The following is a 25,953-nucleotide window of genomic DNA, read 5'->3' on the forward strand; positions in this document are numbered from 1 at the left end:
AGGAGGAGGGGTGGGAACGGAGAGGAAGGGTGGGGAAGTCGGTGCTTAATAGATCAGAACAGGACATGGGCATGCTCACACTGTGCTCGTTGATCTGTGAGAGACCCTGTCACTGCCAGGGAAGCTCCAAGCTCATCTCCACTGGCAGTGAAAGGGTGTTTATAAGAAAATGGATGACACAAAACTCAACATGATGAACCAGTTCAGGGGTACAAAAGACTACATGTCCTTCACTGAACATTTGGCAGATTTAAAAAGTGACTGCGAGACAGTACTATGATGATGGTCATGCAGTCTAAATCAACTGTTGTCAGATAAGACACAGAGATGACAAATGTTAAGGTAAACACCTACTACCTCAAGTCTAACGGTAAGATTTAGGATCTTGACCCTTGGTGTAATAACAATCTAAACAAACAGACAACAACAGTTTTGGGTAACTCAGTGACATTTTCTTCATGCATTTTTCTACCCTAAAGAAGGAGCACACACAAACAATACACACAAAAACACACTCCAGGCATTCCCCTTTACTCACGTAGGCAAACTGTGATCCTGATTGTTGCTATTTGGAGGGAAATGGCGATATACAGGATTAAACTGGGTTGTTTCCTACATGTTGAAGAGTGAGGGAACTGGCTGACAGATCCTTACTTTTAATTCAAAATGGTCCCTTTTCACACAGATACTTACAGCACTGCTGTCCTTCTTGCCTTTATGTGAGGAGGCCACGACAGCCAGATACTGGATGACCTTCTTGGTGTTCTCCGTCTTCCCAGCACCAGACTCTCCACTAGAGAGGAAAAAGTGAGGAGGGGATTAAAAGACGCAGATGGGAGATAGTGAGAGGGAATGAGAGAGAATTAGAAGATAAGCAACACTGACAGGTACTCTGTTCACAGTTCAATAACCCAGTTTAATTGAATGGCAATCATGTGCGGCAGAGATAACCGCATGTCTGAGTCTGACTCAAAGCATAATGTTATTGTTCAGACGGCTTACTACACACTGATCCCTGTGTGCCCAGATCCTTACCAACTATCACGTTCATATCCACACCTATTTAAGATAACTTGTTTTTATTTATTTTTTTAAACTAACTCTTTTCACTTATTTTAGAGCTTTAAAGAAATAGTTCCCACCAAGAGGGAAAACAGCAAGCCTGGCTGTTTTTTAAAGAATATTTCTCTTTCGCATTTCTGCCTTTATTTGATGGCAAACAGTGTAGAGATAGACGGGAATCTTGGGGGAGGGGTGTACGATGTGCAACAAAAGTGGTACGCAGCTTTAACTGTCAGGCTAAAGCCAGAGGCTAGGTTTCTAGTCTTTATGTTAAGCAAAGCTATCATGCTGCTCTTCTCATCAAACTCTCTGCAAGAAAGTGAATAAGTGTATCTCACAAAATGTTGATTTATTCCTTGAAAAAAAGAAATGGCTGCCTGTAAACAGCACAAAACTAAAGGCCTGAAAAATTCATTTCAACAAAATTAGTGTGTATATAGCTAGAAGAAACCGTACAATGATTACCCTATATGACGGACACCCTCAAACTAGTCAGAAACCTAACAGCTAAAGGTGTACTATGCTGTAAAAGATATTTTATAACTTGAACCTTTTCAAACAGAAGCAATAACAGAAAATGATCCTGGATACGTAGTTAGACCAAGTTGAATGATACCAGAGCCACCAGCCAGCAGGCCAACAAACAGACATATCCTGAGCCATGGGGCCATAAAAGGCGTGGGATGCTCCCTGTGTTAGGGCTTGGCAGCCCTTAGGGGAATCCAATTACTCTGTCCTGTTCAGGTTTGGTAAGGACATTCAACATCCAGCCTCCTAATGTAGGCAGCTGTTAGTACAGAATAAATTGTGATGGGAGTTTTTCCTCCAGATGGTCTATCAAACTGCACCTCCTGCTTACCATCAGCAAGTACAGGTTTCACTGACAATTATTTGATTATTCGAAAGGATTCAATGGATTACATCATACAGAGGTAACATATTGCTAATATTGAGATGTGTTCTTAAATATTTATTTTTAATTCTGCTTTTCCACTAGTAAATTTTAAATATTTAAAGAATGAATGATTAAAAAATAAATAAAAAAATGAGGAGCGTTCAATGGTTAACTGTTGAGAATAATAGCACAGACAGCACAAACACTTCTCAGACATCTGAGGATAGGAAATCCCCACAATGTTGTTACAATAAGGGAAGCCCACCATTACTAATATGATGCATTCAATGGATCAGCAGGGTCAGAAAAAGCTGTTAATCTGCACTCTTCATCTTGCCACTTTAGAGCCACTATGTCTATTTCATCAGTCCACTGTACGCATGTGCACACACACACACACACACACACACACACACACACACACACACACACACACACACACACACACACACACACACACACACACAGAATGGATTTTAGACCAAGGAAACTGGTGACCCTGCTCAGATGAAATGTCAACATCTCAAGAATGGATTTAGCAGGCTCTCAGCTATTTCCCATGACAAATTCTTGCTCCTGTGTGGAGGAATCTGAGGAATACAATCTCTGCTAGAATTTCCAGAATACACAATGTATGCATGATACATAAAGGAGTTAAAATAGTTTCAAGGAACAAACTGAGTTCACACATACGCAGCAAACTTCTCATAAATCTTATCAGATAATTCAATATTTAGGAAGATGATGTTATAACAGATTGAAAGTGTATTTTTTAGTAGTTGTTATGTTGCTGTTAAAATGCCGAAATGTGTCCTGCTCTGAATTTTCTTTCATTATTTCCCCACCCATAATGATCATTATAACAGCTTTTCAACCATCTTGACCACTGCATTACTTATCGTCTCAATCTGGGACAGTGTTGGATATTTATACAGAAGCAAGTTGTCCTTAAAAGAAAAGTCCCTAAAATTAAATGTATACGGGTCTCCCATGACAACACATTAACAAATACATGCTCGGCTTGTATGACGGATTGTTGTAAAAAACAATATTGAGATAGAACATACAGTGTGATTAAACACATGTGTGAACACACATGCAGGAGAAGAATGCCATACGTGACATTCCATGTACCGGACCAGAAACATTTCTACCATATATGGCTCCTAAGGCCTCCCAAAGCTGAGACCAGCTGTAGCTTAAACTGAAATCAGTTTGAACCTGACTAAAGTTTCACAGAGAAGGCCGAGTTTGTATTTCATCTTTATCGTATCATATCACTTCCAATTCATTACTTTACAACTGTTTTAAATAGTGCTTCATGTTAGTTTTCTCACATATGCATGAACATCTTCATGTTCACCAGAACTGTAAACAATGACCTTCCTTCCTTGCACACGGACAGGGATAAATATCACCAAACTTTTCCAAACTTTTCCTCTGATAAAGAAAGCTTGATAGTTGAGGAAATGGGTTGATGAGATCAAAGAATTTGCAGCATCCTGGCATCTGTAAATTTAGAGTAGAGAGAGCCTAGAGGGGGCAGAGCCCTTCCTTTCATTTCCTTTAATGGTACCTCGGGATGCTGAGCAGCAAAGGTGCTACTGTTTACTCAAAACTACTCTGGGAAATACTGCAATCTGTTTGTTAGCCTGTACCAGCTACAATACACAATACACTGTAGGTTCATTAAGGGTTCACTATCTCTACTTATTTGATTTAGTCCATACAAGCTGTCCCTCTCCTTCTGATGACCTAAGCATGCAGTACATTTTTAGTGGAAGGGGACAGAGATAAACATAGAACACAAGCCATGGGATATACAGTATGTGAGAGTGGAGTGTTAGTTTGTAAAGAGCAACCTAATTGGAAATAACTCCTAGAAAAAGTAGGGAATACACAAAATCATGACCTGTGCACACACTCATATAAAATGCAATGCCTATTATGCCACTAACACAGGGAAATGAAAAACAAACTAATTGATTAATTAACTTTTTTCCCCATGAATTGAAAGTAAAATTTAGGCCAATCCAAAGATAAGGATTGTTTGTCCCTGAATGTCTGATGGATGTCAAAGTTCTCAATGATTATTTGAAAAAATAAACAAACAAAAATGAGCCCAAACATTTGCAGAGCTAATCTGGTTCTCCCATCAGCACGCAGGGCAAACTTCCTGACCGAGGGTCTGAGAGGAGAGCGAGGCCACAGCCCTCCGGGACGCATTAATGCTCTTCCAGTTTGGCTCCATTTGAACACAACACAATTCACTGAAACATTGTCTAACAAACTAAATCACTCTGCATCCAGCCAGCAACATCTTCAAAAATATCAGTTATATTATGAATGACTTCTTGCTGGTTGAAGCTGGGTGGGACCAGAGTATCTCGTTTGATTAACTCTGTGTTTACACAAGCATTATGTAATTGTTCTTCTACATATACACACAGATTTACAAGCAGCCTTTCTTCTAGCATCTATGTGACGTCAAGGAAAAAGTATAAGGAAAGACGACGAAGTTGAGTTTGGAGGTGACATATTTTTACTTACGTGCAGAGAATGGACTGGTCCTCACGATCTGTAGAGACAAAGAAGGTTTATAGTGTTAGATAAGTTTCACGACAATTCATTCACCAATATACAGTAAGTGTCCAGATCACTTATAAAGGTATATGTTTATTTTTTATTTTGTACACGCATGAGGACTATTTTCTTCTCAGTTTCTTCTCAGTATAGCTCAGTAAACTATCACATGTGAAACCACAAGCCTTTCTCCAGGAATAAAGATCAATCTAGTGTAAAACTTAAGACATTGGCTGGGACTCAATTCAAGGCTTAAAGGAGGCTGTGCAGTTTAAAAAAGCTCCCCATGCCTAAAGAAACATGTAACTCTCACAAATACTTAGATTATTAACCATGAAAATCAATTCTGAATGTGCTGAGCAATGAGTCATTATACCGTCTCCAAAAATACAACTGGGAGAAATACAGTCCATGTAAGGCTTTTTTGTAACTTCATATAAACCACTCCTGTGGGAGTATAGGGAGTACTACTGAGAGAGAAGATAACTTTGCTGGTTATCAACATGAAACCTATTAGTAAATGACACCTGTGAGCTTTACTGCACAAATAATACGAAGTGGGGAAAAGTCACAATCCAGAGCATTCGCCAACAATTCCTCATCTAATACAGTGAAGAGCATCATTCATGTGGAGCGTCATTATTTTCATACTGTGATTTATCACTGTGTGTTAGTGCACAGCATGCCCTGAACTGTAAACTAGCACAGATGCTGTTTCTCCATTTTGACTCGATTTTGGCTGCTGTTCCAATGGTTCCATTGCACACACGCACACACAAAAAGCAGCCTGCACTTCCTAATTAAGGCAGAGAGAGAGAGAGGTGGCCAAAGTCGTGAGTTTTTGAAAAACATCCAAAAACAACCTCAGTCCTGGCGAGAGACTTAAGGAATAGAGACATTTCAAAAATATTAAGAATATTTTTATGACAATAATTTGTTTAAGTTATGTAAAACTCGAAATCTGACTTCATGGGAATGTCAATGTCTTCGCACCTGTCTGTCAAACACAAATACACTGGGAGCACAGAGGAAAAGCACATTAGTCATCTGCTGCAATGAAACATTTAAAAGGGACAGCAAACACCCTGCGAGAATTTCCCATTTTTATCTCCTGGACATCAAAGACTGAGACACAATTTTGGAAGAATGGGATCTCGGCCAAGATTGCAAGAAGAATGTCTCAAAGCTTAGGCGAGTTATCTGGAGTTGCTGAAGCTATGCACCACTTCCACACTAACATGGGAAATGCTCAGACTATAGCACTCAGTGTAGACATCCTGCATCATTATTCACTACTTCATGGGCAATCCCACTAATATATCAACAATAACTACTCCCTGCCAACCACAGTGTTTTTTAAATAAAGGCTCAAAAAGGATTCATAGATGTGTTGATTTAGTCTTAACCTTTTGATCGTTGAGGATTCTTCTGTACAAAGGCTTATTAAAAGCATTTAATCTAAGGCCATCCAGAAGCTTTATAGTTCTTACATTCTACTATTCTTCAGTATACTCAAAAGCAAGCTTCCCTGTCAAAAACAGGTTGGATTCAATATTAACCTCCCAGAGATTCTTTTTATTGATTATCATAATACACACTCTCTTTCGACTTGACTGCAGTTTGTTGTCGTAACCGACTTGAGTGTGACATTCGACAGCATCTGGCACTTTGGAGAGGTGTTCCCTTCACGGATGAATCCTAACCCTAACCATAACACCCGATACTGAGTGGTTTTCGGACCCCCCCCCCCAAATACAGTAAAACTGCACATTTTAGTGTGGCCTTCTTTTGTGGCCAGCCTAAGGCACACCAGTGCAATAATCATGCTTTTATGTTAAAATACCAGGCATATACATTATAAAGTCACATCTTAAAAGTTATGTTTAAAGATTGATTTCTATTGTAGTTATTAACTGACAATGCTGTAATTGCTTTCGCTGCTGACTTGGATGGGTGGTCCACGACCTGAAACACCAATTGTCATTTCATATATCATGAGCCGAAGCAGACATTTGATTTGTTAAGTCTAAAATGAATGCAGCATATCAAAACACAGTCTTTTTCATGTGCACATGGTTTTCTGGGTGGTAGAAAGTGTGGGATTCTCCCACAGCCTGAAAATGGTCTGGTCAGTTGCAGCTTTATGGATTCTTCTGCAGGGACGAGCTGAAGAAGTGTAATCCAAACACCCACACAAACACCAATCAATCCTCCCCCTTCTCGTTTACTAGTGACATCGTGTTTACACACATTAGCTGAATACAGTAATTTCCTGTGTACCGGCCTGGTGGAACTCATACACATATCAGTGACCGTTGCATTCTTAAAGTAAGAGAATGCATTAAGCATTAATCCACTATATACAAGATCTAAAACTGATTTAGGATATTTATAATGACAATGCCAAAATAATTTAGCACTTTGTACACAATCGTAAAATTCAATCTGATGTTAAAGTATATCTATCCACAGATTAGAGCTGGATATTCATGCAGCTGTGCTTCTTAGGCTTCTTCTTTTTACACAATGACTCATTTCTAGGAGCTTCCAAACTAATTTTAACACCAGTTAATCAATTACCTTAAAATACAGAGACATTGAGTTAAAGAGACCTCCTAAGAAATGGAACTTGAAGCTTAAAAGATAGTTTTCGCACTGTATCTGAATGGACTTGCTTAGGATGTCTGTTGTACTTAAAATGCTTGACGTCAGTAGCAACAAATATACCAATGTATTAGATTGATGATCAGTGTAGAGTGCGTATTAATGTATTTGAACTGGTAATATATATTCAAAATGCTAATTGAAACTGGGCTGTCTGTATCATGAAGTTATATTGATACAGTATATTGAAAAAGACTGCTTCTTTCCTTCCAAATCCTCCATGTCATCCTGACTGAGTGACTAAGTGAGCAGTTATATCCGTTTCTCTCTTTGCAGCCTTACAGATTAAATGGTATGGTTTTGGAAGATTCCAGATAATCACACTTTCTTTGGAGCGCCCCAAACAATTACCTCCTGACTTTACTGTAAGTCTTGTCCAAACATCCTGTTTCATTGGGAAACTCATCAAACCAAAGCAGAAAAGTATGATCCCAAACCCATTTAATGGGAACTTTACACTCTCCTTTCTTGCACAAGACGGAAAACCTTGGTATTCTCACTGACCAAAAGAGAGAGAAAAATACAGTAAGAAGATTTGAATGAGGAAGGGGATGCTGCTAAAACAGGAAATGTTTACTGCCCTCCACCCATCTTACAATCCAGATGTCAACTCCTCTGAGAGAACCTCCTCACGTCAATATGAAGTCCAGTGGGCATGACCCCCTTGAAGCACAAGAAACTGATTCTATGGGAAACCAGCTGCTCTAAACTCTGCAGGCTTAACCAAGAGCCATTTACTGTAAGCACAACTCTGCCAAGGCCACTATCGTCACCTCTACAAGACACTGACTCTCAAATTGGCCATAAAATACCCATTTAGACAAGATTATTTTTTTCTCCATCTGTAACCAAGTTACTTTGAAATGAATTGACAGCAGACAGGTGCAGCTATGAGGTTAATTTTGAACTGTGCATAATAATAAACACAGTTCTGCATTTATCAGCCTGACAGTGTTGGCCTGTTTGTGGTTTTTATTAACAGCTTCGTCAACATGACAGAGCTAAATGCTGCCAGCTGTCATCGCTCCAACAAAACTTTTGACAGGCCAGCTGATAACACAGATCACCCACACTATGCTCTTTGAAAGCTAACAGCAACACTTTAATTTGACAGAAAACATATGAGGCCAGCAGCTTGCAAGTGCTAACAGTTTGCTTGGTTATGTGTGAAAACTGTCAATGAGTTACACGCGCTTTGTCATGCTTGCATTTCATTTGATCAGTTGAAATTATTGGATGATGCATCCAATAACAGGAAGAACTTGGAGAAAGTTACTCTGGACAGGTTACAAGCTCATCACAATGCCTATACAAGTTTAGGTGATTTGCATGTTTATGCATTGTGAGAGTAACATACATTACAAACACAGGGATACTAGAACAAGAAAACTGCAAAAACTAAAGGACCAGAAGGTAGATATCTCAAAGAGATAGGAGCAATGGAAACATCCTACCTTGCATCATGTTCCTGTAGGCATTGTCAGCAATGGAATAGATATGAGGGGGGACTTCGTGCCGTTTCTTCCCTTTGTACATGTCAATGATCTTCTCTGAGTAAATGGGCAGCATTTTATAGGGGTTCACCACCACGCAGAACAGGCCGGAGTATGTCTAAAAGAAAGAACCACAAGGAAAATGAACGTGTGTGAGAACTTTTTGGACATGTTTGTTCTTGTATTTCTATAATTGTGAGGACTTCAACAAAAAGCACTAATAATAAAAATTTAAATACTGTAAAAATTATTATTTAGGGTCAGTATTTGGATAAAACCTTTGGCCTAATATTAGGTTTTGGTTGAAATTAGGATAAGAAGGAATCAATAAATTCATCAGAAAATCCTCAAAGATACATAGATACAAAACGCATTGTGGGTGTGAGTTAACGATTGTGGGAACATTCACATGTTTTTACTGTATACTTACATAGATAAGGCCAGAGAAGTACCTCTCGCGGATGTTGTGCAACACGGAGGCTTCGTTCAGGCACGTGAGCTCAGCCATGTCCTCCACCTTGCTGAACTTGGGTGGGTTCATCTTCTGGATGTCATCCTTGTTGACTGTCACCTTCTTGCCATTGTCAGCCAGCACCACCAGCACCTCGTCGCCGTGCTCCTCCTTGATACTGGCCGCCTCAAAGCCATGTTTCTCCGATGGGATCCACACCAGCTTCTTGGCCGCCCAGTCAGCTTGAGCCATGGGGCTGTTCAGGAAGTCTTTGTCAACAAAGAGAAACTTCTCGTCCTCGGTTGGGGCCTTCTTAGACATCTTGGGGCGAGGTGGAGGGCCAACTGTTGGAGTGAAGCAATAAATTAGACATTAAATAAGAGTGAAAGATTACAGAAGCAAAGACGGAAGAGAGGTGGAAAGGGAAAAAGTAAGTACTGGAAGGAAGGAAGGAAAAGTACTTGGAAAAGTATAAAAGAACAAAGGCGGGAAGGAACAAAGCAAACAGGAAAGAAAAAGATGAGAGGGCAAGGAATGAGGCTTCAACACAACACTAAGATTTTACAGGACATATTCTTATTGCAGTGATGCATTAATTATAATAACAGAATTTTAGAGAAACATTTCACAACTCAAACTTTATAATACACATCATATAAACCCTTCAGCTCGTATTCTTTTTTTCTCTCTGGGTTAAAAGACAACAGTTTGTGCACATGTTTAACTATCCACTGCAGTAACCGATGAGTCTCTTGGTATGGGACACATGCTACTAAGCAACTTCCTGCCTGTGATTGTAAACGGTCGACATGTTTCATCCTTTGGGGAGTTCCAGAGTTCAGTCACTCTCACAGACCTCCACCCCCTCTCATCCCTACACTTTCACATATGCCACAAGGGAGACGCACAAACAATTCTCCTCCCCAATTTAGATAGAAAGATTGAGACTGGGAAATTGATTTAAATTAACTTGGTTAGAAAGACCAGTCCATTTTCTCAACAACTTTATCTGAAATATCCCCCGAATGTTAATGCTCACTGGCATTTACTCATACTCAATCATTAATTCAGTGCTTAATTGACAACATCCCATGTTTTCCGTGTCTTTACCCCTCCATCTGGCTCTCTCCCTTCCTCATTCTCACTCTCTCTCTCTCTCCCTGTCTCTCTGCTAGGAGTCTTCAGTCTCGTGCTGTGATGACCATATATGGGCCCCTTCTCTGGAGCAGGAGTCTTTTTCTGCAGACCTAAACAGCAAGGCAAGTGAACTCCCAAACAAAGCCCATATAGGGAATAGTATGTCTCTTGCTGGCTTCGTCGTTTACTTCAAAATGATAACAGCAAGGCAGAAGGCCTGAGGGGGGCCCGGGGCTTTAACAATCATGCTTCATATGGGCCCCTAGTGGCATTCATTTTTAAATGCAACAGGCAGTGGCTAAATTATAAACAAGTGTCTGGGAGAGGTACCTGCAGTGAAATTTAAGTAAGAAAAAGAAATACAGCTTGGTAGCAAATATTTCAAATATATCACAATGTTCTGCACTATACTGTTTATCCAAATTTGTGACCAAATACATTTGGTCCAGTGAGTCTAATACTATATTAAAACAATATTATGATGTGTCCAACTGCATTGGCCTCTGAGCTACTGAGTGGAAAACTTAGTGATACCTGGATTACAGACAATGAGTCACTCATGTCCACAGGCTGTTACTTCACCCCTTCTCCAACCCTCTGTACATTGAACCTGGCACGCAATTTAATTGAGTGGGAACTCTGTAAATAAAAACAGTGAGCCTCCTGAGAAAGCCTATAAATGTAACCCAGGGACCAGCCAAACCAAATCACCCAGAAACTTCTAAAAGATATTGCATAAATATAAACTGGAAACACAGACAGACATTTCCTACTTGTCAAAAAGTGCAGAGTAGGTGGATAAGTCCAGTGAGCTGCGAAAACAAGGAAGAGACCAGCTGATGCTTTGACGATCACTTATTTCTGCAGATAAAAGTAAACAGACGTTTCCTGACACGCCCACTGTGCTAAAGTATGTGCAACCAATCAAAGCCCTCCTCCTAAAGCCCTTTAACTTTCCTTACTACAGTGGCTTAACACCTTTGTAGAGTCTCCTCGCTTTCTTTCTCTCTCTCTCTCTCTGTTGTGTCAACACAGCTTTGTACTCAGCCGGTGTCTGAATTTCGTTTGACATGAAAACAGGTGGATACAGACTGACTGTGAAGTTTGACAAGGGCTCACCGTGCATAATATGCATAATTTGCCATGAGACTAAACTACTCACACTCCATTATAGCTAAAGTGCTCAGAGTTACACTCACAACACAAGAACTATAATCCACAATCTCACTGACTTGCTTAGTTCAGAGCAAAGCATAAACTCAAAGCATTATCACATTTCTGTTGAGATTATCTAATCCTTTACTGTCATTGGATATTGGCCAAGATGTATTTAAATGATTAAAGACATCCCACCAAGGCTGAGAAGAAAAAACTAATACAAATCTTAATTTCTGAATCTCTATTTTAAATAACAATAAACAAGTGAAAATGTCACCCAGGAGACTACGTGACTTTTTTCTATTTGTGGGTGAAAGAGAGTGACCTGCAGGGCCTGTGAATAATTGTACTCATTTCCTCTCTTGGCTGTTTCACAAACATTATTCCTGTTATCATCCTCCTAATAATGCATGTGTATGATGATTAGGATTACAGCATGACACTAATTATATCATAAAGACTTAAATAGGCTAACAACGACACTTGGTTTGTCCCCAAGTCCTCAGGCATGGGCCAGTGACTGAAGAACTGTCCATTTAAATACAAATATGGCAACCAAATAAACTCTCAGTACGTAACTTCCTTCTCTTTCAGAGATGCATTGAAATGATAAGTGCAAAATGATAAGTCATAGGCTACAGAACACAAATTCCTCGTCTTCATTTTGGCAGACTGTGTACATCTGTGCCTGAAACTACGTATCATGTGCAATCCTGGAAGTCTGCTTTCTAGGTAGACCTTGTCAGTGAAGGCGATGCTAGTGTTTCTTTGAGCTGATGAAGACTTCATATATAGACTGTCAAAGGTAGTTTATTGTGAACAAGTCATCAATATGCATAACTATGGAGAAAACCATTAACTAACATTAAATGAAACCAGACTATCATAAATGTTAAATAAACTCCAAAACCCTCACTGATAGGTTTCATTGGTGGCGTGTGAAAACTGTCAGCAGAACTTGGTTCTCACTATTGTGTCTGCATCTTCAGCCACAACAGTTTCCAGTATGACTGACAGGCAGCTTTATATAACCATATTTGGAACACAGGAAACTCCATTTGTTAGAGTCGTGCCAATTACATTTAGACCTAACTTCCCTTCACTTCCCCATTTTAGACTGTAGTCTGCTGCTATGAATGATTTTTACAGTAGGCTACCCTACAAACAGTCTACTTTCTAATACGTTTGATTAAATACACAAATGTAGCTCTCTACGAATGAAAAGTATTAATATCTCAATGCATAATGCCTACTGTAGACCTGAGCACATGTCTGTCCCAATGGTCTCATTTTTTTCAATGAGTAAGTTAGCTTCAAAGAAGTTATGCAAATTGCAAACGAAGACCATTGTCAAAAACATTTAGCTAAGCTAATACGCTAAAGCTAATAATTTGTCTAAATACCGTTGTATAACAGTATAAGGAATGGTAAATTCCTATCAAATAAAGTTTTCTACCACCATGTTCAGAGTTTTAATTTTTCATTTGAACACATACAGGAAACACCTCCGCACATTATTCTTCTTAAAACGAAGTTTAAGTTAACTATAGCAAGTTGTGAGAGGGATGCGGGTTGACAAGTGCACTACCACAGCAGCAACACTCGTAAAACGACACTCTACAGAAACAGATATACTTACATAAAGAGAAGAAATGTGTGTTCAGGGGAGCTTTGGGTTTGGAAAGTAAGGGTCTGGAGCAGCCGGACTTGACGAGGTAATCCAAAAACGAACAGTCCAAATGACCCCCGTCAAATTAAGAGCCTTACCATTTAAACTGAGCACTGTAGCGAAAGGGTGGGGCTGCGGGAGCCGAACCTCCTCCTCCAGCATCGTTCAGCGGCAGGCAGCATCCGCTATAGCGATGGCAGGAGGCAGAGGACATGCGCACTGCGGACACCGGCAGCTTTGAAGAGTCACAGTCAGGGATGATGTGAATGAAGCGGTGCTCAATGGAGTGGAGAGTCATGCTGCTGATAAAATGTCGATACAAATTACAAAGTCAATATAACTAAATGGGAAGCCTTTTAAACATATTTTTAACGTTTTAAATGATTTCTTCTTACTGCTCTAAGGGAAATGGCATTTTCACAAGGACATCATGTTTGTTTACTGTACATGTAAGGTAGTCACACTTTATTTTCCATTTAATTCTACTCTACTACATGTATCTGCTATATTTAAAGTTTTACTTTCCAGATTACGATTCGGCTTGCAAAGTGTATTATAAACGACGACATATTTTTAAATTAAATTAGCAATCAATTAATAAAACATATGGGAATATAGCCTAACACAGTGTGCTGTCTAATGGGTACTTTTGGTACTTCAAGTACATTTAGCTGATAATACTTTGGTACTTTTTAAATGTATACTTTTACTTGTAATATTCATAGTGGGAGAACCACAGGTGTTACTGATAACATTAACGATGGCTCAGTTCTTTTCAAGTTGTAGTGAGCCATGACAGTGTATTTACACCTCTGTATTTACTACTGTCTTCTTGAAAAGGCCCAATGAGCATTTTCTTTTCTCATAGATGAGGTTGTTCATTTTACCCTGTTGAGTTGAAAGTCTTGTAAACCCTAAAGAACTGTATTTTAGGTTTTAGCATCTATAGTCTATACTTTACTGGAGACACAGCAACTAAAACATAGTGGCCGCAAGTTCCACTCTCACACGCTGAAGGGTTTATAGATTATGCAATCTGCTCCATGCACTCCTCATAAGGCAAGCTGTCCCCAGCACAGGAATCCCCCTTTACTGTAAAGGCCCCAGAGAGATCCCCCCCCCCCGACATAACTCAGAATTCACAAGATGACCGTGTGTGTATCCCACACGTCTTCTATTGAAACGCCCCCCTCCATCCCTCTCTTGCTGCATCCCTCCTGTTTCCAGCTTCCAATGGAACTTCCTATATAAGGACAACAATCTATTTGCTCTAATAAATCAAGCTGTTGGTTGATAGCCGGGACCTGTTTTGTGCCAGAGACGCACAGCAATGGGCTGGTCTGTGTTGTGTATGTGTGTGTGTGTGTGTGTGTGTGTGTAACCTGATAGACAGACCAAAGAAGCAATATGGAGGAGGACCTCTGGGCTCACCCTGGCCAACATCAAGGAGGTGGTGTGGCGTCAATGAAAGAGAAATGAGGGTCAAAAACCTCAGGGAAAGACAGGGTGAGAGACAAGGCAGAGGGAGGGATGAAGAACGAGATGAGGAGGAGAAGCAGGAGGAGGAGAGACAAAGCTACAGATACACTGAACAGAGAGGGTGCAGTGTGTGCCATATAAGGACAGTGGGGTCTGCCTGGAATCTCGGCAGCTTTCTGTGTTACTTTCAAAGTCTAGCACAGGCAAGCACCCCGAGCCCCAGTGACTAAATATGGTCCAGCAGCAACAGCATTGTTCAAACAAACAAAGTTGTTTCTTTACCTGTAAATTAGCTGTGACACACAAATGGTTAATGGCTTCCAAATAAAGTACACCAAGGCAACAAGGGAACAGAAAGATGTTTAAGGATTAAAAATGCAATTTGCAATTTCAGTTTCCTGCTCTTGATCTGATTAAATACAGACTGTCAGATGTTTTTTTTGCATTGCACTAAACTGCTTTGCTCTCTAATCCCAACAGGTATATCACAATACCATTACTCCATGACTTCTGTCAGAGAAAAGGTCACCTGTATATTTCTCTTTAATGTGATGTGCGGCCATCACTGTAAGAAGGAAGAACAGGACAGATTTAGGAATCTAAAAAAAATGGATGTATGGGGGCACTGTGTGATGACTTAATGAGTCCGCCCTAAACTTTGGCCGGAACATTTTCCTCCCCCCAGTTGTCTGAGCGGGGAATAACCTCTAAGTGAAACACCTTTAGAGCAATAAAAAGTCGACAGTTACGTAAAGAGGAGCTGAGGTGGTGGCAGTGAACATGGATAAATAGTTTGGGAGAAGGATGGTTAAATCACTAGTAGTCAGTGAATAAACAGCCATGCTGAGTATACCAGTAAAATCCTAATCTTATCCGTTATATTGAAATATGACTGCGAGTAAATTTACACAACAAATGACTGAAGCTGTATGACTCACGTTCTTGTAGTTCACCACAACAGCGTATATGTGGGGGCGGTCATATATAAAGTACGCATTAGAGTTCACAAAACATATAACTGTAATGCAGAGACGTAGTATGTTTTTCTTCACCATGTCCTTAGATGGCCATATATTGGAGAGAAAATATGTTTATGGATATGTTTGACACTCGTGGAATGCAATTGCTTTCTAATTTGAGCCCTGGAGCAAACATCAGTTCACTCTGCTGCAGTCAAAAGACCACTACATTCAATATTATTTATACAGCTGTCTCTTTTACACACAACTAATTTATACAGTGCAAGAGAAACGCTACCACTTATAGGGCAGGTTGCCAATCGAACAATCATGTGCCATTGTTAAACTTCCTCCACTTATATAGCCATTTTCAAGAGAACATATCTCACTTGTGCCAATAAACTAGGCGTCCCAGGGCCACAGCCTTTAAGGGTAAATAATGTTTCCTCCATGGGAGCAATGTAAAATCAGACTGCAAATGTCCCAGATGATGCTCACTGGGACTCTATTTTCATCATGCATAGGCACGCATCAACAAATTCTTGTTTCTAATGGGACTGGGAAGCGATACATTAGGACATTGTATAGTTAGGTGTACATTACATGATGTTGCACAGGTTGTGCTAATGGTAAATGGTTACATTTCGCTCCATCAGAGGCACGGGTGAATTCAGCAAAATAGACTATGTGCAGCACATTATGACCTCATTCTTTCAATGAGCTAATTTGAGAGCTATGATCTCATCTATTAAAGCCTCTACAATCAAGAATAAGGGATGCAGATATGGGAGAGGAGATAGGATAAGTCAACTTGTAAAACCTAAAAATTATTTAGACATGGGTTATGCGTCAGTAAAAAGGCTGAGAAATAAATTGCTGGCCAATCAGTTACAGAAACTCAGGGCTTTAGGTCGTACGTCAAGATCCCTTAAATGGTGAAAGAGGAAGTGAGATGAGAGAGTATTGGCTTGTTGCAGTACATTTTTATGTGTCCAGCACGGAGAACTATGGTAGTTGTTCTTTGTATGTCTTGTTTCTTTATTGTATTTTTTGTTTTGTTTTATGAGTTGCTGAAATAAAAAGGAAGGACAAGGACCCTCTTTCCTTTTCTGAACAGTTAGTATCATTTTAGTGTTGCTAACATTGCTGTTATTGAGGTCATAAGCAGCAGACAAAACAGCAAAAGAGGTGAACGAGCAGGAGAGTTGCTACATAAAAATATCTAGCCAATGCCCCATTTAATTTAGCATAAAACATGGATTATCAGATATGTGAGACCAAGATAAAACATCTTATTAATCAAGAGGTATCTAACTATTACAGACAAAAGGTTTCCGGGCCCAAACAGTAGCATTGGGGCAGGGGCAACATGCGTGGGCTTGGCTGCACAAACCAACACAATGAGTGCCAAAATGTTAAGACAATCACAGGAAAGTAACTGAATGTGACTATAGCAACCTTTCAGGTGCAGGTTATTCAGCACTATTTAAACTGTACCGTGATGATCTGCATTGCATAAAGCAAATGTTTAAAAGAACCAACTGTAATACAGTTCTGATTACAAACAATATACTTTGAAGTAATATAAAGTTAACTCCATATCTTCATACAGTTGCCATATTATTAAGTAGCAAGATCGTTTTAACCACAATATTAGAGTACCCTGTTTTTATGCACAATGCCACATGCTAGAGATGAACACATACAGTAGTGTCTTCACCAAGTCACAACCAACAAAGTGTCACTCCTCAACCCTCAATCAGTGGCAGTCTTCAGTCGTTTCTTTGGTGAGGCTGCCACCATGTGGTAGCCAATGAAAGAGCATTGCCACACGTTTTTGATTCAATAAAGTGAATACATAAATATAAAACATTTATTTTTAAAGAACTAAAAGACAATATAAAAGTATAAAACATTTGTAAATTAAAATAGAGCAGAAATCAAGGAATGTTTTCATAACATTTTGCATGAATTCATTAGAGAACAAGGAATATGGAGTAACGCAAGCAACACCAACCGACTGATCCTAAACCCATTGGTAAAGTCAGATATTTATACCTAAAGAAAAAGGCCATCTGTTATCATTGGCAACTTACATAATAAAGCAATAGAAATGACTAGTGCAGTTGTATCAGTAGAATTCATTTAGTCAATGCTGTAATGCCTGTGAACATTTAGCCAAAAAGTGAAAAGGCATCTTTTCAGTCCATCCTGTACCATTACTTGAGTGCATCAACTTTTAGGCATCAGGTCCAGGTACTGTGTTGGTGGTAGTTGTGCCAGCTGGCAGAGAGGCACCCCGCAGAAACACCTTTCCACCGCTATCACTGCTGTTCACAAAGTGGCACACCAAGCCATAGAGAAGAGGTCTGGAAAGGAAAGCGTGGGGGAAAAAAACGTGACTTCAAATGTGAATAAATTGTCTTTTAAGCAAAATCTGAGTGAGAGAAAATGGGTTGGCTGATAAAGTCCTGGACCAAAATCAAACCCAGGTCATTATGGTTACATTGGTACACACTATTATATTTTTTCCAAAGCAGTGGTGAAGACAAGCAGAAATGATTGAAAATATCTAGGTGGTTCAAGATGGAGCTATGAAGACTGTGATGAATCACAGAGCTTATGAAAGGATTATCCTGTAAGTAACTGACCAAACTACCAGAGAGTTTAGTAAATCTTTGAACAATGTGTTGGACAGCAGACTGTACTGCACTTACACAGACTTGGAGCTTGTATCCTCTGTGACTTTCAGCTCATTTGCCAGGAACTGTCTGTCTAGGGGAACTTCAGGTTGGCCTGACTCTGAGAAAACAAGCACAGCTGAATTTAGAAGTAGTGCACTTTACTCTCCAATTGTGAGATAGAGAGTTAAGTTTCAAAAACATCTGCTGGAATCAAAAATCATACTAAGAGTGTGTACTGTATTGTCTTTAAGTATAATGCTGTTTTTACCCCTTGACTATGAAGTGGTCAACTCATATGCCCTTCTAAAAACATTACTCAACAACAAATATTTTCGACACATGGGCTACCGGATAAGTTTTAGCTTTTCACTCACCTGCTGTCAGGACTGACGCAGTGTGTCTGTACTTGTTGAACTCCAGGTACTCCCGGATGAGCTCGTTGATCAGCAGGTTTTCGTGGGACAGCGGCGGACGAGGTTCACGTTGGTCATCCAGGGCGCTAAATACTTCTGCCCGGATACGAGCCTTCAGCTGGCCCATCACACCACGGGATTCCAAGGTTTCCCTTACGGCTAAATATATAGTACTGATGATTAATGCGAAGTAAGGTACTAGATTTGGTGTATTAAATGACACTAAGTAAAAATGACTATGAGTGTGGTTGCGTTCTGGTAGGTTACAATCTAGCTAGCTAGCTACAGTATTCAGCTAAATTACAGTTAACGTTTGGGGCGGTTCTTAGTATATTTACCTTACTCATTACTTCTCAAATTTAATGTTGTCTCAATTATTGCCTAAAGTAAATACCTCTTCAAATATGACACAATATTGTATCCGAATCATTAGGAACCACTCTTCATTTCGGAATAACGTTAATGTAAATGTAACGTTACTTTATGTAGGCCTACAAGTACAACCATCTTTGGCCAAAAGTGATTTAAGGTAACTTAACTTAACGGTTAACGCTAGCTAGCTAGCGCTAACGTTAGCTAGCTAACCTCGCTAGGCTGCCGTTCAATAAACTTTCGAGCAGTGTTGTTAAATCCACAAAATTAGAATTATGTGGCACATAAGTTGTATTTATAAAGGCCGAATTGAAATGTAGATCTTCGCATTAGATACAACTTTGGGTCACTATAAGGCGTCAACTTGGTGACAACTAGCTAGGTTCAGTTATATGTCACAATTGTATTTTTTAATAGAGACCCATACAAGCGAGGGCATCGTGTTGTTGTGGTTAAGCTCAAATTAACTTAGCTAACTAACATTAGAGTTACCTGCAGTTAAAAATAACGTATGCAGTATAATGATCTGTCTATTATCTATTCCAATTTCACTTACGAATGCCATAAGTGGGCAAAATCACGAAAGATAGTGAGCACTTACCACACTTCAGTTCAGTGATGGTCGCCATTGCAACGAATGTAAACAAACGACTGTCTGTCTGCCACAGTTCAATACTACCATAGACTTCTGCCGTCTAGTGACGGAAGTGTGTAACTACAACTAACTGGATGATCAGACGACCCCAAACCAACTGTCACATCTTTATAAACCTTATCATGCATATTCCTAGATGCCTTCAAAATGATCGTCAATACGGTCACATTCATTTAAAAATACATGATTTCAAGCATAACCATATTGTAAATTCAAATACATTTTATTATTCAGCATGATGTATGGAACAAGACAGTACATTAACAGTAAAAGTGAAAAAATGAACAAGCTTGTTATAAAAAGTATAAATATCATACAATCCTCAGACTCTTAAGGACACTTAATACATTTTGTCATATGACATAAATAAACTATATGGTTTCTCTTACAATATATTGTCTAAACCAGTAAGACAAAAACAGTAAATGCCTCTTCTCTTTGAAAAGTTCATAGAGTTCTTTCATTGAAGAGAGTAAAGGGCAATGTGGACTATTTACAGTCTGTCATGTCAGCACCATAAGAACAATCCTGATTTTACTCTTCTCTGCAAATGGCCTGAGTTGTGTGGTGGAGGCCGAGACACAATCACACAGAGATATATCACCATTGTTTTAAAGAGGCATTCATGGTGGTTTTCACTACCGGCGTCAGGTTAAATCGGACCAGCAAGGTCTCTATTGACTTTTTTATGTGTTTACTTTGACAGAAATAAACAACAGCCGCAACATAGTTGGACGATTGCTAATGTCTTGGCTCACTTCAATGTTTTCCTTTTTTCGTGACATATACATCTCCACATTGGCTGCTTCTAGCTCAGATTTTGAAGGCAGTGAAAACCTCTCTTCTCCTGCGTTTGCCAGGGTGGACCTTTTGAAGGTTAGTGTGTCAGAGTATTTCCTGTCCCAGTTCCTGGGACAAGTTGACAAAAAAAATAAACCTCTTCTTTACAATTATAAAATTGCCTCGTTTTTGGTATAAACAGTAAGGCTAAACAGTAAGTAAACATTAACATTTAAGCCTGAGACAACATCAAAAAATATATCATGTGCTTTATAACACAAAAACTACAAAAATAATATAACCTCCCATTCAAAAAGAGAATGAAAATCCTTAAGATCTGTGGCACTCTTGGCTTTATCCTTTCCTTGGAATAAACTGACTCCACTACTCTATATATAATATTAATAGCTTGGATGGATACTCAATCCACTGTAGCTTTCCTTTGAATGTTCATCATCTGAGGTTAACCATGTCTTTAGGACAGCATGTCTGTGTGTGATAAAAACCAACAAATAAGGACTGCGTCAGCAGATGCTCTTAGGATTAATTGACAATGCCCTCATGGAGAGGCGCTTTGAGCTGCCACAAAGGAATGGCCCGATGTAATGTGTGCTGGAGAGCCACACAAGTAAGGTACCACATCTGTACAGCTGGACACCAGCTCCATGCTATGAAGAACTAGATCAGCCCAGATTCCCGGCACATTCGGTAGAACTGTCCCCGTTGTGCGATGAGGTTGGCTGGAGAGTCCATCTCAGAAATGTGGCCTTTGTCCATGACGATCACTCTGTTAATCAGAGAAAAAGGAGGAAAACAGGTTTTAGAGCCAGCATTTTTTCTTACACCTGATTTAACATATGTGTGTGTGTAAAAAGGCTTTTGATTTTTAAGGTGTCCAGGCCTATAACTGGGCAAGTGATTAACATTTGATTAAATGTGGTTAGGTGATTGTTGGGTTGCAACTAATTCTTCATTTCTTTACAAAATAATATAATTTATGCTAATTGTTTTGTCTATAAAATGCCAAAAATAAAGTCAAATTACAGGTTCCCAGAGTAAAAATAATGTCTTTCCATAGCTTATTTTGTCTGACAAACAGTATAACAGTCCAGAGGTATTTAGGTTACAGTGGTATGAAACAGACATTTGAGAACTGTAACTGTAACCACCAATATTTAGTATTTTACTCTATAACCTACTTAAATGTACAATTGTTAATTCAAATTATCTTTAATCCTTTATCATATAATAACACCAGATATTGACTGCTACGACTGTAATGCACCTTGTGTAGTCCATGATAGTGTTCAGGCGGTGAGCGACGGTCAGGATGGTGCAGTCTTCAAACTGTGTGCGGATTGTTGACTGGATGAGTGTGTCTGTCTCCAGGTCCACAGCAGCTGTCGCCTCGTCCAAAACCAGGATCTTGGTTTTCCTTAGCAAGGCCCTGGCCAGGCACACTAGCTGACGCTGACCCAGACTACACACACAGGAGAGGGATAGAATCACATATATTAGATTCTATCTGACGCTTTGTGAGGATATGCCTATGATAATATATTGATGACTGACTAAGCAAAACAAATGGATAATTGTTTCGCTATCTACATTGCAATCAGTCCTATCTGTATACCTGAGGTTTTCTCCTCCCTCTGAGCATTCATGGTTGAGTTTATCAGGCAGATTAGAGATAAAGTTTTTGAGGTGAGCGAGCTCCAGTGATCTCCACACCTCCTCATCGGTGTAGGTGTCAAAGGGGTCGAGATTCATCCGGAGGGAGCCTGAGAACAGCACAGGGTCCTGGCCGAGAGGACAGCAGATGTTATTCATTGCCGAATGGTCCAAAGTGGTAAGAGAATTATTGCAATTTAGAATGGCTTATTGAATACGGATTGCAGCTATTGCACACAGTTTATATGATGAAAGCCAGGCCTCAGCTTCTGTCATTACATTACATTACATTCTTTCACACCTGAGGAATGATAGTAATGCGTGATCTGAGGTCATGGAGTCCGATGTCGGCGATGTTGACTCCATCTATAAAGATCTTTCCCTTTGCTGCCTCTAAGATCCTGAAGATTCCCAGGGCAAGTGAAGACTTCCCTGCTCCCGTCCGACCCACAATTCCAACCTGGGAAAAAAAAGTTTTTTGTCAGGATTTAAGTAGGACATAAATTCTGCATTTCAAGCAATTTCACTCATCCAGGATTAAAAGTGGTTTAAATTGAAAGCTGGGCTCATCATACAAGATGACTCACCCTCTCTCTTTCATGAATTTGCAAGGTAATGCCCTTCAGAGCCAACTCAAGGCCTTTACGGTACTGCAGCCCGTAGTCCTGGAACTCGATAGTACCTCTCTGGGGCCAGGCCAGGGGCAAGGAGCTGCCTTCAATACTCCAACTCGCCTGAATTGGACAACAGGAAAGTGTGAGTAGATCTTTTAAAAAAAAAAGGCTTCTTATTGTACAGTGTTAGATTAAATGTCCTGAGCAGTGATTTGTTTATGTGTGTGTGCGGCGGGAACGCTGACCTCTTTAGCAGTTTCAGCATACTCATTGACTCTCTCCACAGACACAATGTTGTTTTCCACATCAGTCCAGGATCTCACAATCCAACTCAAGATTCCAGTCACCTGCAATATCAAACACAATGAGGTTTGCTTTGAATGATTTTCTTTCCTGCACCGAAAATGCATTGCATTTATATTCCACTGTTTCCAGTTTGACCTGTGCGTTGTATGAAATTGCTCTTTTTTAGTTGTGTATTGGCACAAGTCCAGAACTACTGTGTGAGAATGTGTTGCTGTGGGCAGAGCTTCTTACCTGGAGGGAGTGTGACACAGCCAAACCAACTATGCCTGGGCTCAGGGTTCCTTTTCCCATCACAGAGAGAATGGCAGCAGCTAAGACCACACCATTACCGACAAACTCCAGATTGACTGCCAGCCACCTGTGGATGTGACATTGATTTAGCTGTGGGCAGGCAAGTACCAAAATGTGTCTTCTTTACTTAAGCCAGAAGTCATTTTTATGTAACCACGTAACATAAAGCAATCACAGCAACTCTTGTTGCTATGAATCATTACCATTCCTCCTGAACTATAACTAAGCAAAATGGATGTATAAATGAAATGAAAGCATATTATAATCACATATTATCTCACCGGGTGGCCACAAATCGGGGGAAGTAGGAGGTCTGATTGAAGTCGACCCTTTCATTAGCCTGCAAAATGAACCTGGACTGCTCGCCAAAGGCCCGGATGACGCTGGCGCCCTGCACTGTCTCATTGAAGTGGGTGTAGATGGGCGAGCGGCTCACAGCTTCCAGCCTCCGCAGCTGACAGGATGTGGCGACGTAGAAGCTCTGTAGCCCACAATGGAAAAGTAAAACACCAGCTTTAATGAGTGAAACCAGTAGGGAGTGCTGAGGGCTTTTCCCAAAATTCATAGTGAATGTGTGTAACATCTATGTCAGCATGTGGGTAACAAAACACAAGTGAATGGCAAAATCAGCAGGGTTGATTTTGGAGCCCGGAGCTTTCCAATAACACACCATAACAAGACCCAGCTTTTGCTGAGCCACCTTGAACACAAAACTCTCAAAGACAAAATAAAGATCAAAGTTATTGGTGGTGTGTTTTAGCATTGGCGGGGGGAATACCTGGACAAAGGCGTAAAGGAAAGCCAGAGGCAGAAGGACCACGGCTGCAAACGGCGTCGCCATCAGCACAATGATGCAGACCTCCATGAGTTTAAAGACGTAGTTTAGCATCATCTTCAAGCCGTCGGGGACCATGCAGTCGATGGCGTCGATCTCTTTGGCAAAGCGGTTGAGTAGGTTTCCGCTGGGCGTGCACTCAAAGAAAGACATCGGAGAGCGCAGCACGTTGATCAGCAGGTCCGTGTGCAATTGGCGAGAGGCGATGATGCCGCAGATGGAGATGGCGACAGTCGTACCAAAGATGGCGATACCTGAAGAGAAGGGGAAAGATGTTTGAGGCGAACATTAACCAACCAATGTTGTCTGTTCATTTGTAGAGTTTGAGCCACCAGAATACATAAAACTTAACTAACTGACCTTGCACAAAGCCCAGTGCTCCAAACACGGTCAGTTTCAGGTCTGCATCGCTCTGGGTGCCGTTAACAATAGGGTCATCAGCCCACACGCTCAGCCAGTAGTTATAGGCCAATGAGGCGCCCTGCTGAAAAGCGTACAGGAAGACGATGGGAATGATGATGGCCAAGCCGATGGTCTTGAAGTACTTCTTGTACATCGCCAACGCCACCTGTTATAGAAAAACACAAAATGTAGCATCTCAAGGAATTCGATAACCTGGTTTGTATTAGCAATTTGATGTTTTATGGTCATTAAACCTGGAATAACTGATTTTTGTGCCACTGATGCCCAGTTTCACACCATTAATTTTCACTTACCCTTCCAGTTCGGGCCTTGTCAGCCTCCGTTAGTTTGCCCAAGTCCTCTGGTACCTGTTCCTGGTCGGTTTCAGACACAGGCTCCATATTTTGCAGATTGGTGTTTGTGGTGTCACCCCTGGAGGATATGGAGAGGCCAGAGGTCAGTTTTGTAAGAAAGATGCATGGATGCCAAACATATTTAGGAATTTGTTTACATACCCGATGAGCTGCTCCTGTGATAGGTCTCTGGAGAATGGCATGAAGTCGACCATGCTGAGACGAGCATTGGACCTCCTGGAACCAGCTACAAGAAAAGGATTTTTTTGTGTTTTTTAATTGTGATTATTCATTTCTAGACCAATGTTTATGACATATTAGTCTTCCCTACTGCACACACTGAAGTTTATTTGATTGGTTAATTTTTCTTACCTCTTTGAATTGCACTCTCTTTTCGCTCTGTGCTGGCGAAGGTGTGAATGAAGTCAGCAAAGGCGCCATGGCGGCTGAGGAGCTCCTGATAGGAGCCGCACTCTGTGATTTCTCCATCTCCCAGAACAAGAATGAGGTCAGCCTGTGGCAGGAAGCTCATCCCATGGGTCACTAGGATGCGGGTCTTCATAGCAAGCCGCAAAAAGTCCGAAAAATAGTATGTAAGCACAATCCAATACTAAATTGAGGCTTTCTTCAAAACAAGTGTCAGCAAATTGGAGGTTTCCATATTATGATAACAATAGCGCATGCCACGTGCTTGTAGGTGGTTTAGGCATTGTAAAACCAGATTTTGGCTCTTTGCAGCTGGATTGGCTTTGTTACGTGTATTACCTTGTCTCTAAGGACTCCTTTTGGTCCAATGACTTTGTCAAAGATGTGTTGACCCACATGCGCATCAACAGCAGACAGCGGATCGTCCATGAGGTATACATCGGCCTTTCTGTAGACAGCCCTGGCCAGGCTTACTCTCTGCTTCTGCCCACCTGAGAGGTTCAGTCCCTGAATGGGCATTATCATTTGAAATTTTAGATATAATCACATTGAAGAAAAACTTATAGAAAACTTAAAACTTATTATATAAACTTATTATATA

At 40.3% G+C, this 25,953-nt stretch overlaps 3 protein-coding genes across 5 annotated transcripts in view; all 3 read right to left on the minus strand.

Annotated features, from left to right (window-relative positions):
- The window catches only part of myh11a (myosin, heavy chain 11a, smooth muscle), a 28,078-nt gene extending 14,747 nt beyond the window's left edge, over nt 1-13,331 (minus strand). For 2 of the 3 annotated variants that reach the window (XM_032525600.1, XM_032525615.1), the window contains exons 1-6: nt 13,083-13,331; nt 9,128-9,492; nt 8,659-8,815; nt 4,508-4,535; nt 694-793; nt 539-565 (exon numbers count right to left, since the gene is read on the minus strand). In XM_032525600.1, the coding sequence (XP_032381491.1) occupies nt 539-565; nt 694-793; nt 4,508-4,535; nt 8,659-8,815; nt 9,128-9,469 (654 nt within the window). In that variant the 5' untranslated portion in view covers nt 9,470-9,492; nt 13,083-13,331. The remainder of the gene's footprint in view (nt 1-538; nt 566-693; nt 794-4,507; nt 4,536-8,658; nt 8,816-9,127; nt 9,493-13,082) is intronic. The other variant, XM_032525605.1, reaches the window with a different exon arrangement.
- Nucleotides 13,332-16,038: 2,707 nt separating this feature from the next.
- On the minus strand, nt 16,039-19,832 carry LOC116703742 (lisH domain-containing protein FOPNL). The gene is made up of 4 exons (XM_032538706.1): nt 19,621-19,832; nt 18,609-18,806; nt 18,268-18,352; nt 16,039-17,919 (listed from the first exon to the last, which is right to left on the minus strand). The coding sequence occupies exons 1-4, from the start codon at nt 19,646-19,648 to the stop codon at nt 17,790-17,792; spliced, it is 441 nt and encodes a 146-aa protein (XP_032394597.1). The 5' UTR covers nt 19,649-19,832; the 3' UTR covers nt 16,039-17,789.
- Nucleotides 19,833-19,878: 46 nt separating this feature from the next.
- Nucleotides 19,879-25,953, minus strand: part of abcc6a (ATP-binding cassette, sub-family C (CFTR/MRP), member 6a) — a 24,739-nt gene continuing 18,664 nt past the window's right edge. The window contains exons 18-31 of the mRNA XM_032538702.1: nt 25,692-25,859; nt 25,299-25,482; nt 25,089-25,173; nt 24,888-25,005; nt 24,532-24,739; nt 24,115-24,425; nt 23,618-23,817; nt 23,277-23,403; nt 22,985-23,086; nt 22,713-22,859; nt 22,427-22,585; nt 22,088-22,254; nt 21,740-21,934; nt 19,879-21,241 (exon numbers count right to left, since the gene is read on the minus strand). Of these exons, the coding sequence (XP_032394593.1) occupies nt 21,133-21,241; nt 21,740-21,934; nt 22,088-22,254; nt 22,427-22,585; nt 22,713-22,859; nt 22,985-23,086; nt 23,277-23,403; nt 23,618-23,817; nt 24,115-24,425; nt 24,532-24,739; nt 24,888-25,005; nt 25,089-25,173; nt 25,299-25,482; nt 25,692-25,859 (2,280 nt within the window). The 3' untranslated portion in view covers nt 19,879-21,132. The remainder of the gene's footprint in view (nt 21,242-21,739; nt 21,935-22,087; nt 22,255-22,426; nt 22,586-22,712; nt 22,860-22,984; nt 23,087-23,276; nt 23,404-23,617; nt 23,818-24,114; nt 24,426-24,531; nt 24,740-24,887; nt 25,006-25,088; nt 25,174-25,298; nt 25,483-25,691; nt 25,860-25,953) is intronic.

Source organism: Etheostoma spectabile, chromosome 2 (genome assembly GCF_008692095.1).
Source record: "Etheostoma spectabile isolate EspeVRDwgs_2016 chromosome 2, UIUC_Espe_1.0, whole genome shotgun sequence".
Classification (NCBI taxonomy): domain Eukaryota; kingdom Metazoa; phylum Chordata; class Actinopteri; order Perciformes; family Percidae; genus Etheostoma; species Etheostoma spectabile.

Bases quoted from the DNA above. Each gene is read 5' to 3' on its own strand.
- LOC116703742 (XM_032538706.1), bottom strand. From the start codon at position 19,648: ATGGCGACCATCACTGAACTGAAGTGTG. The intron at 18,353-18,608 runs GTGAGTGAAAAG...TTGTTTTCTCAG, and splicing joins TGCGTCAGTCCTGACAGCAG to AGTCAGGCCAACCTGAAGTT. The intron at 17,920-18,267 runs GTAAGTGCAGTA...TTTCCTTTCCAG, and splicing joins GATACAAGCTCCAAGTCTGT to ACCTCTTCTCTATGGCTTGG.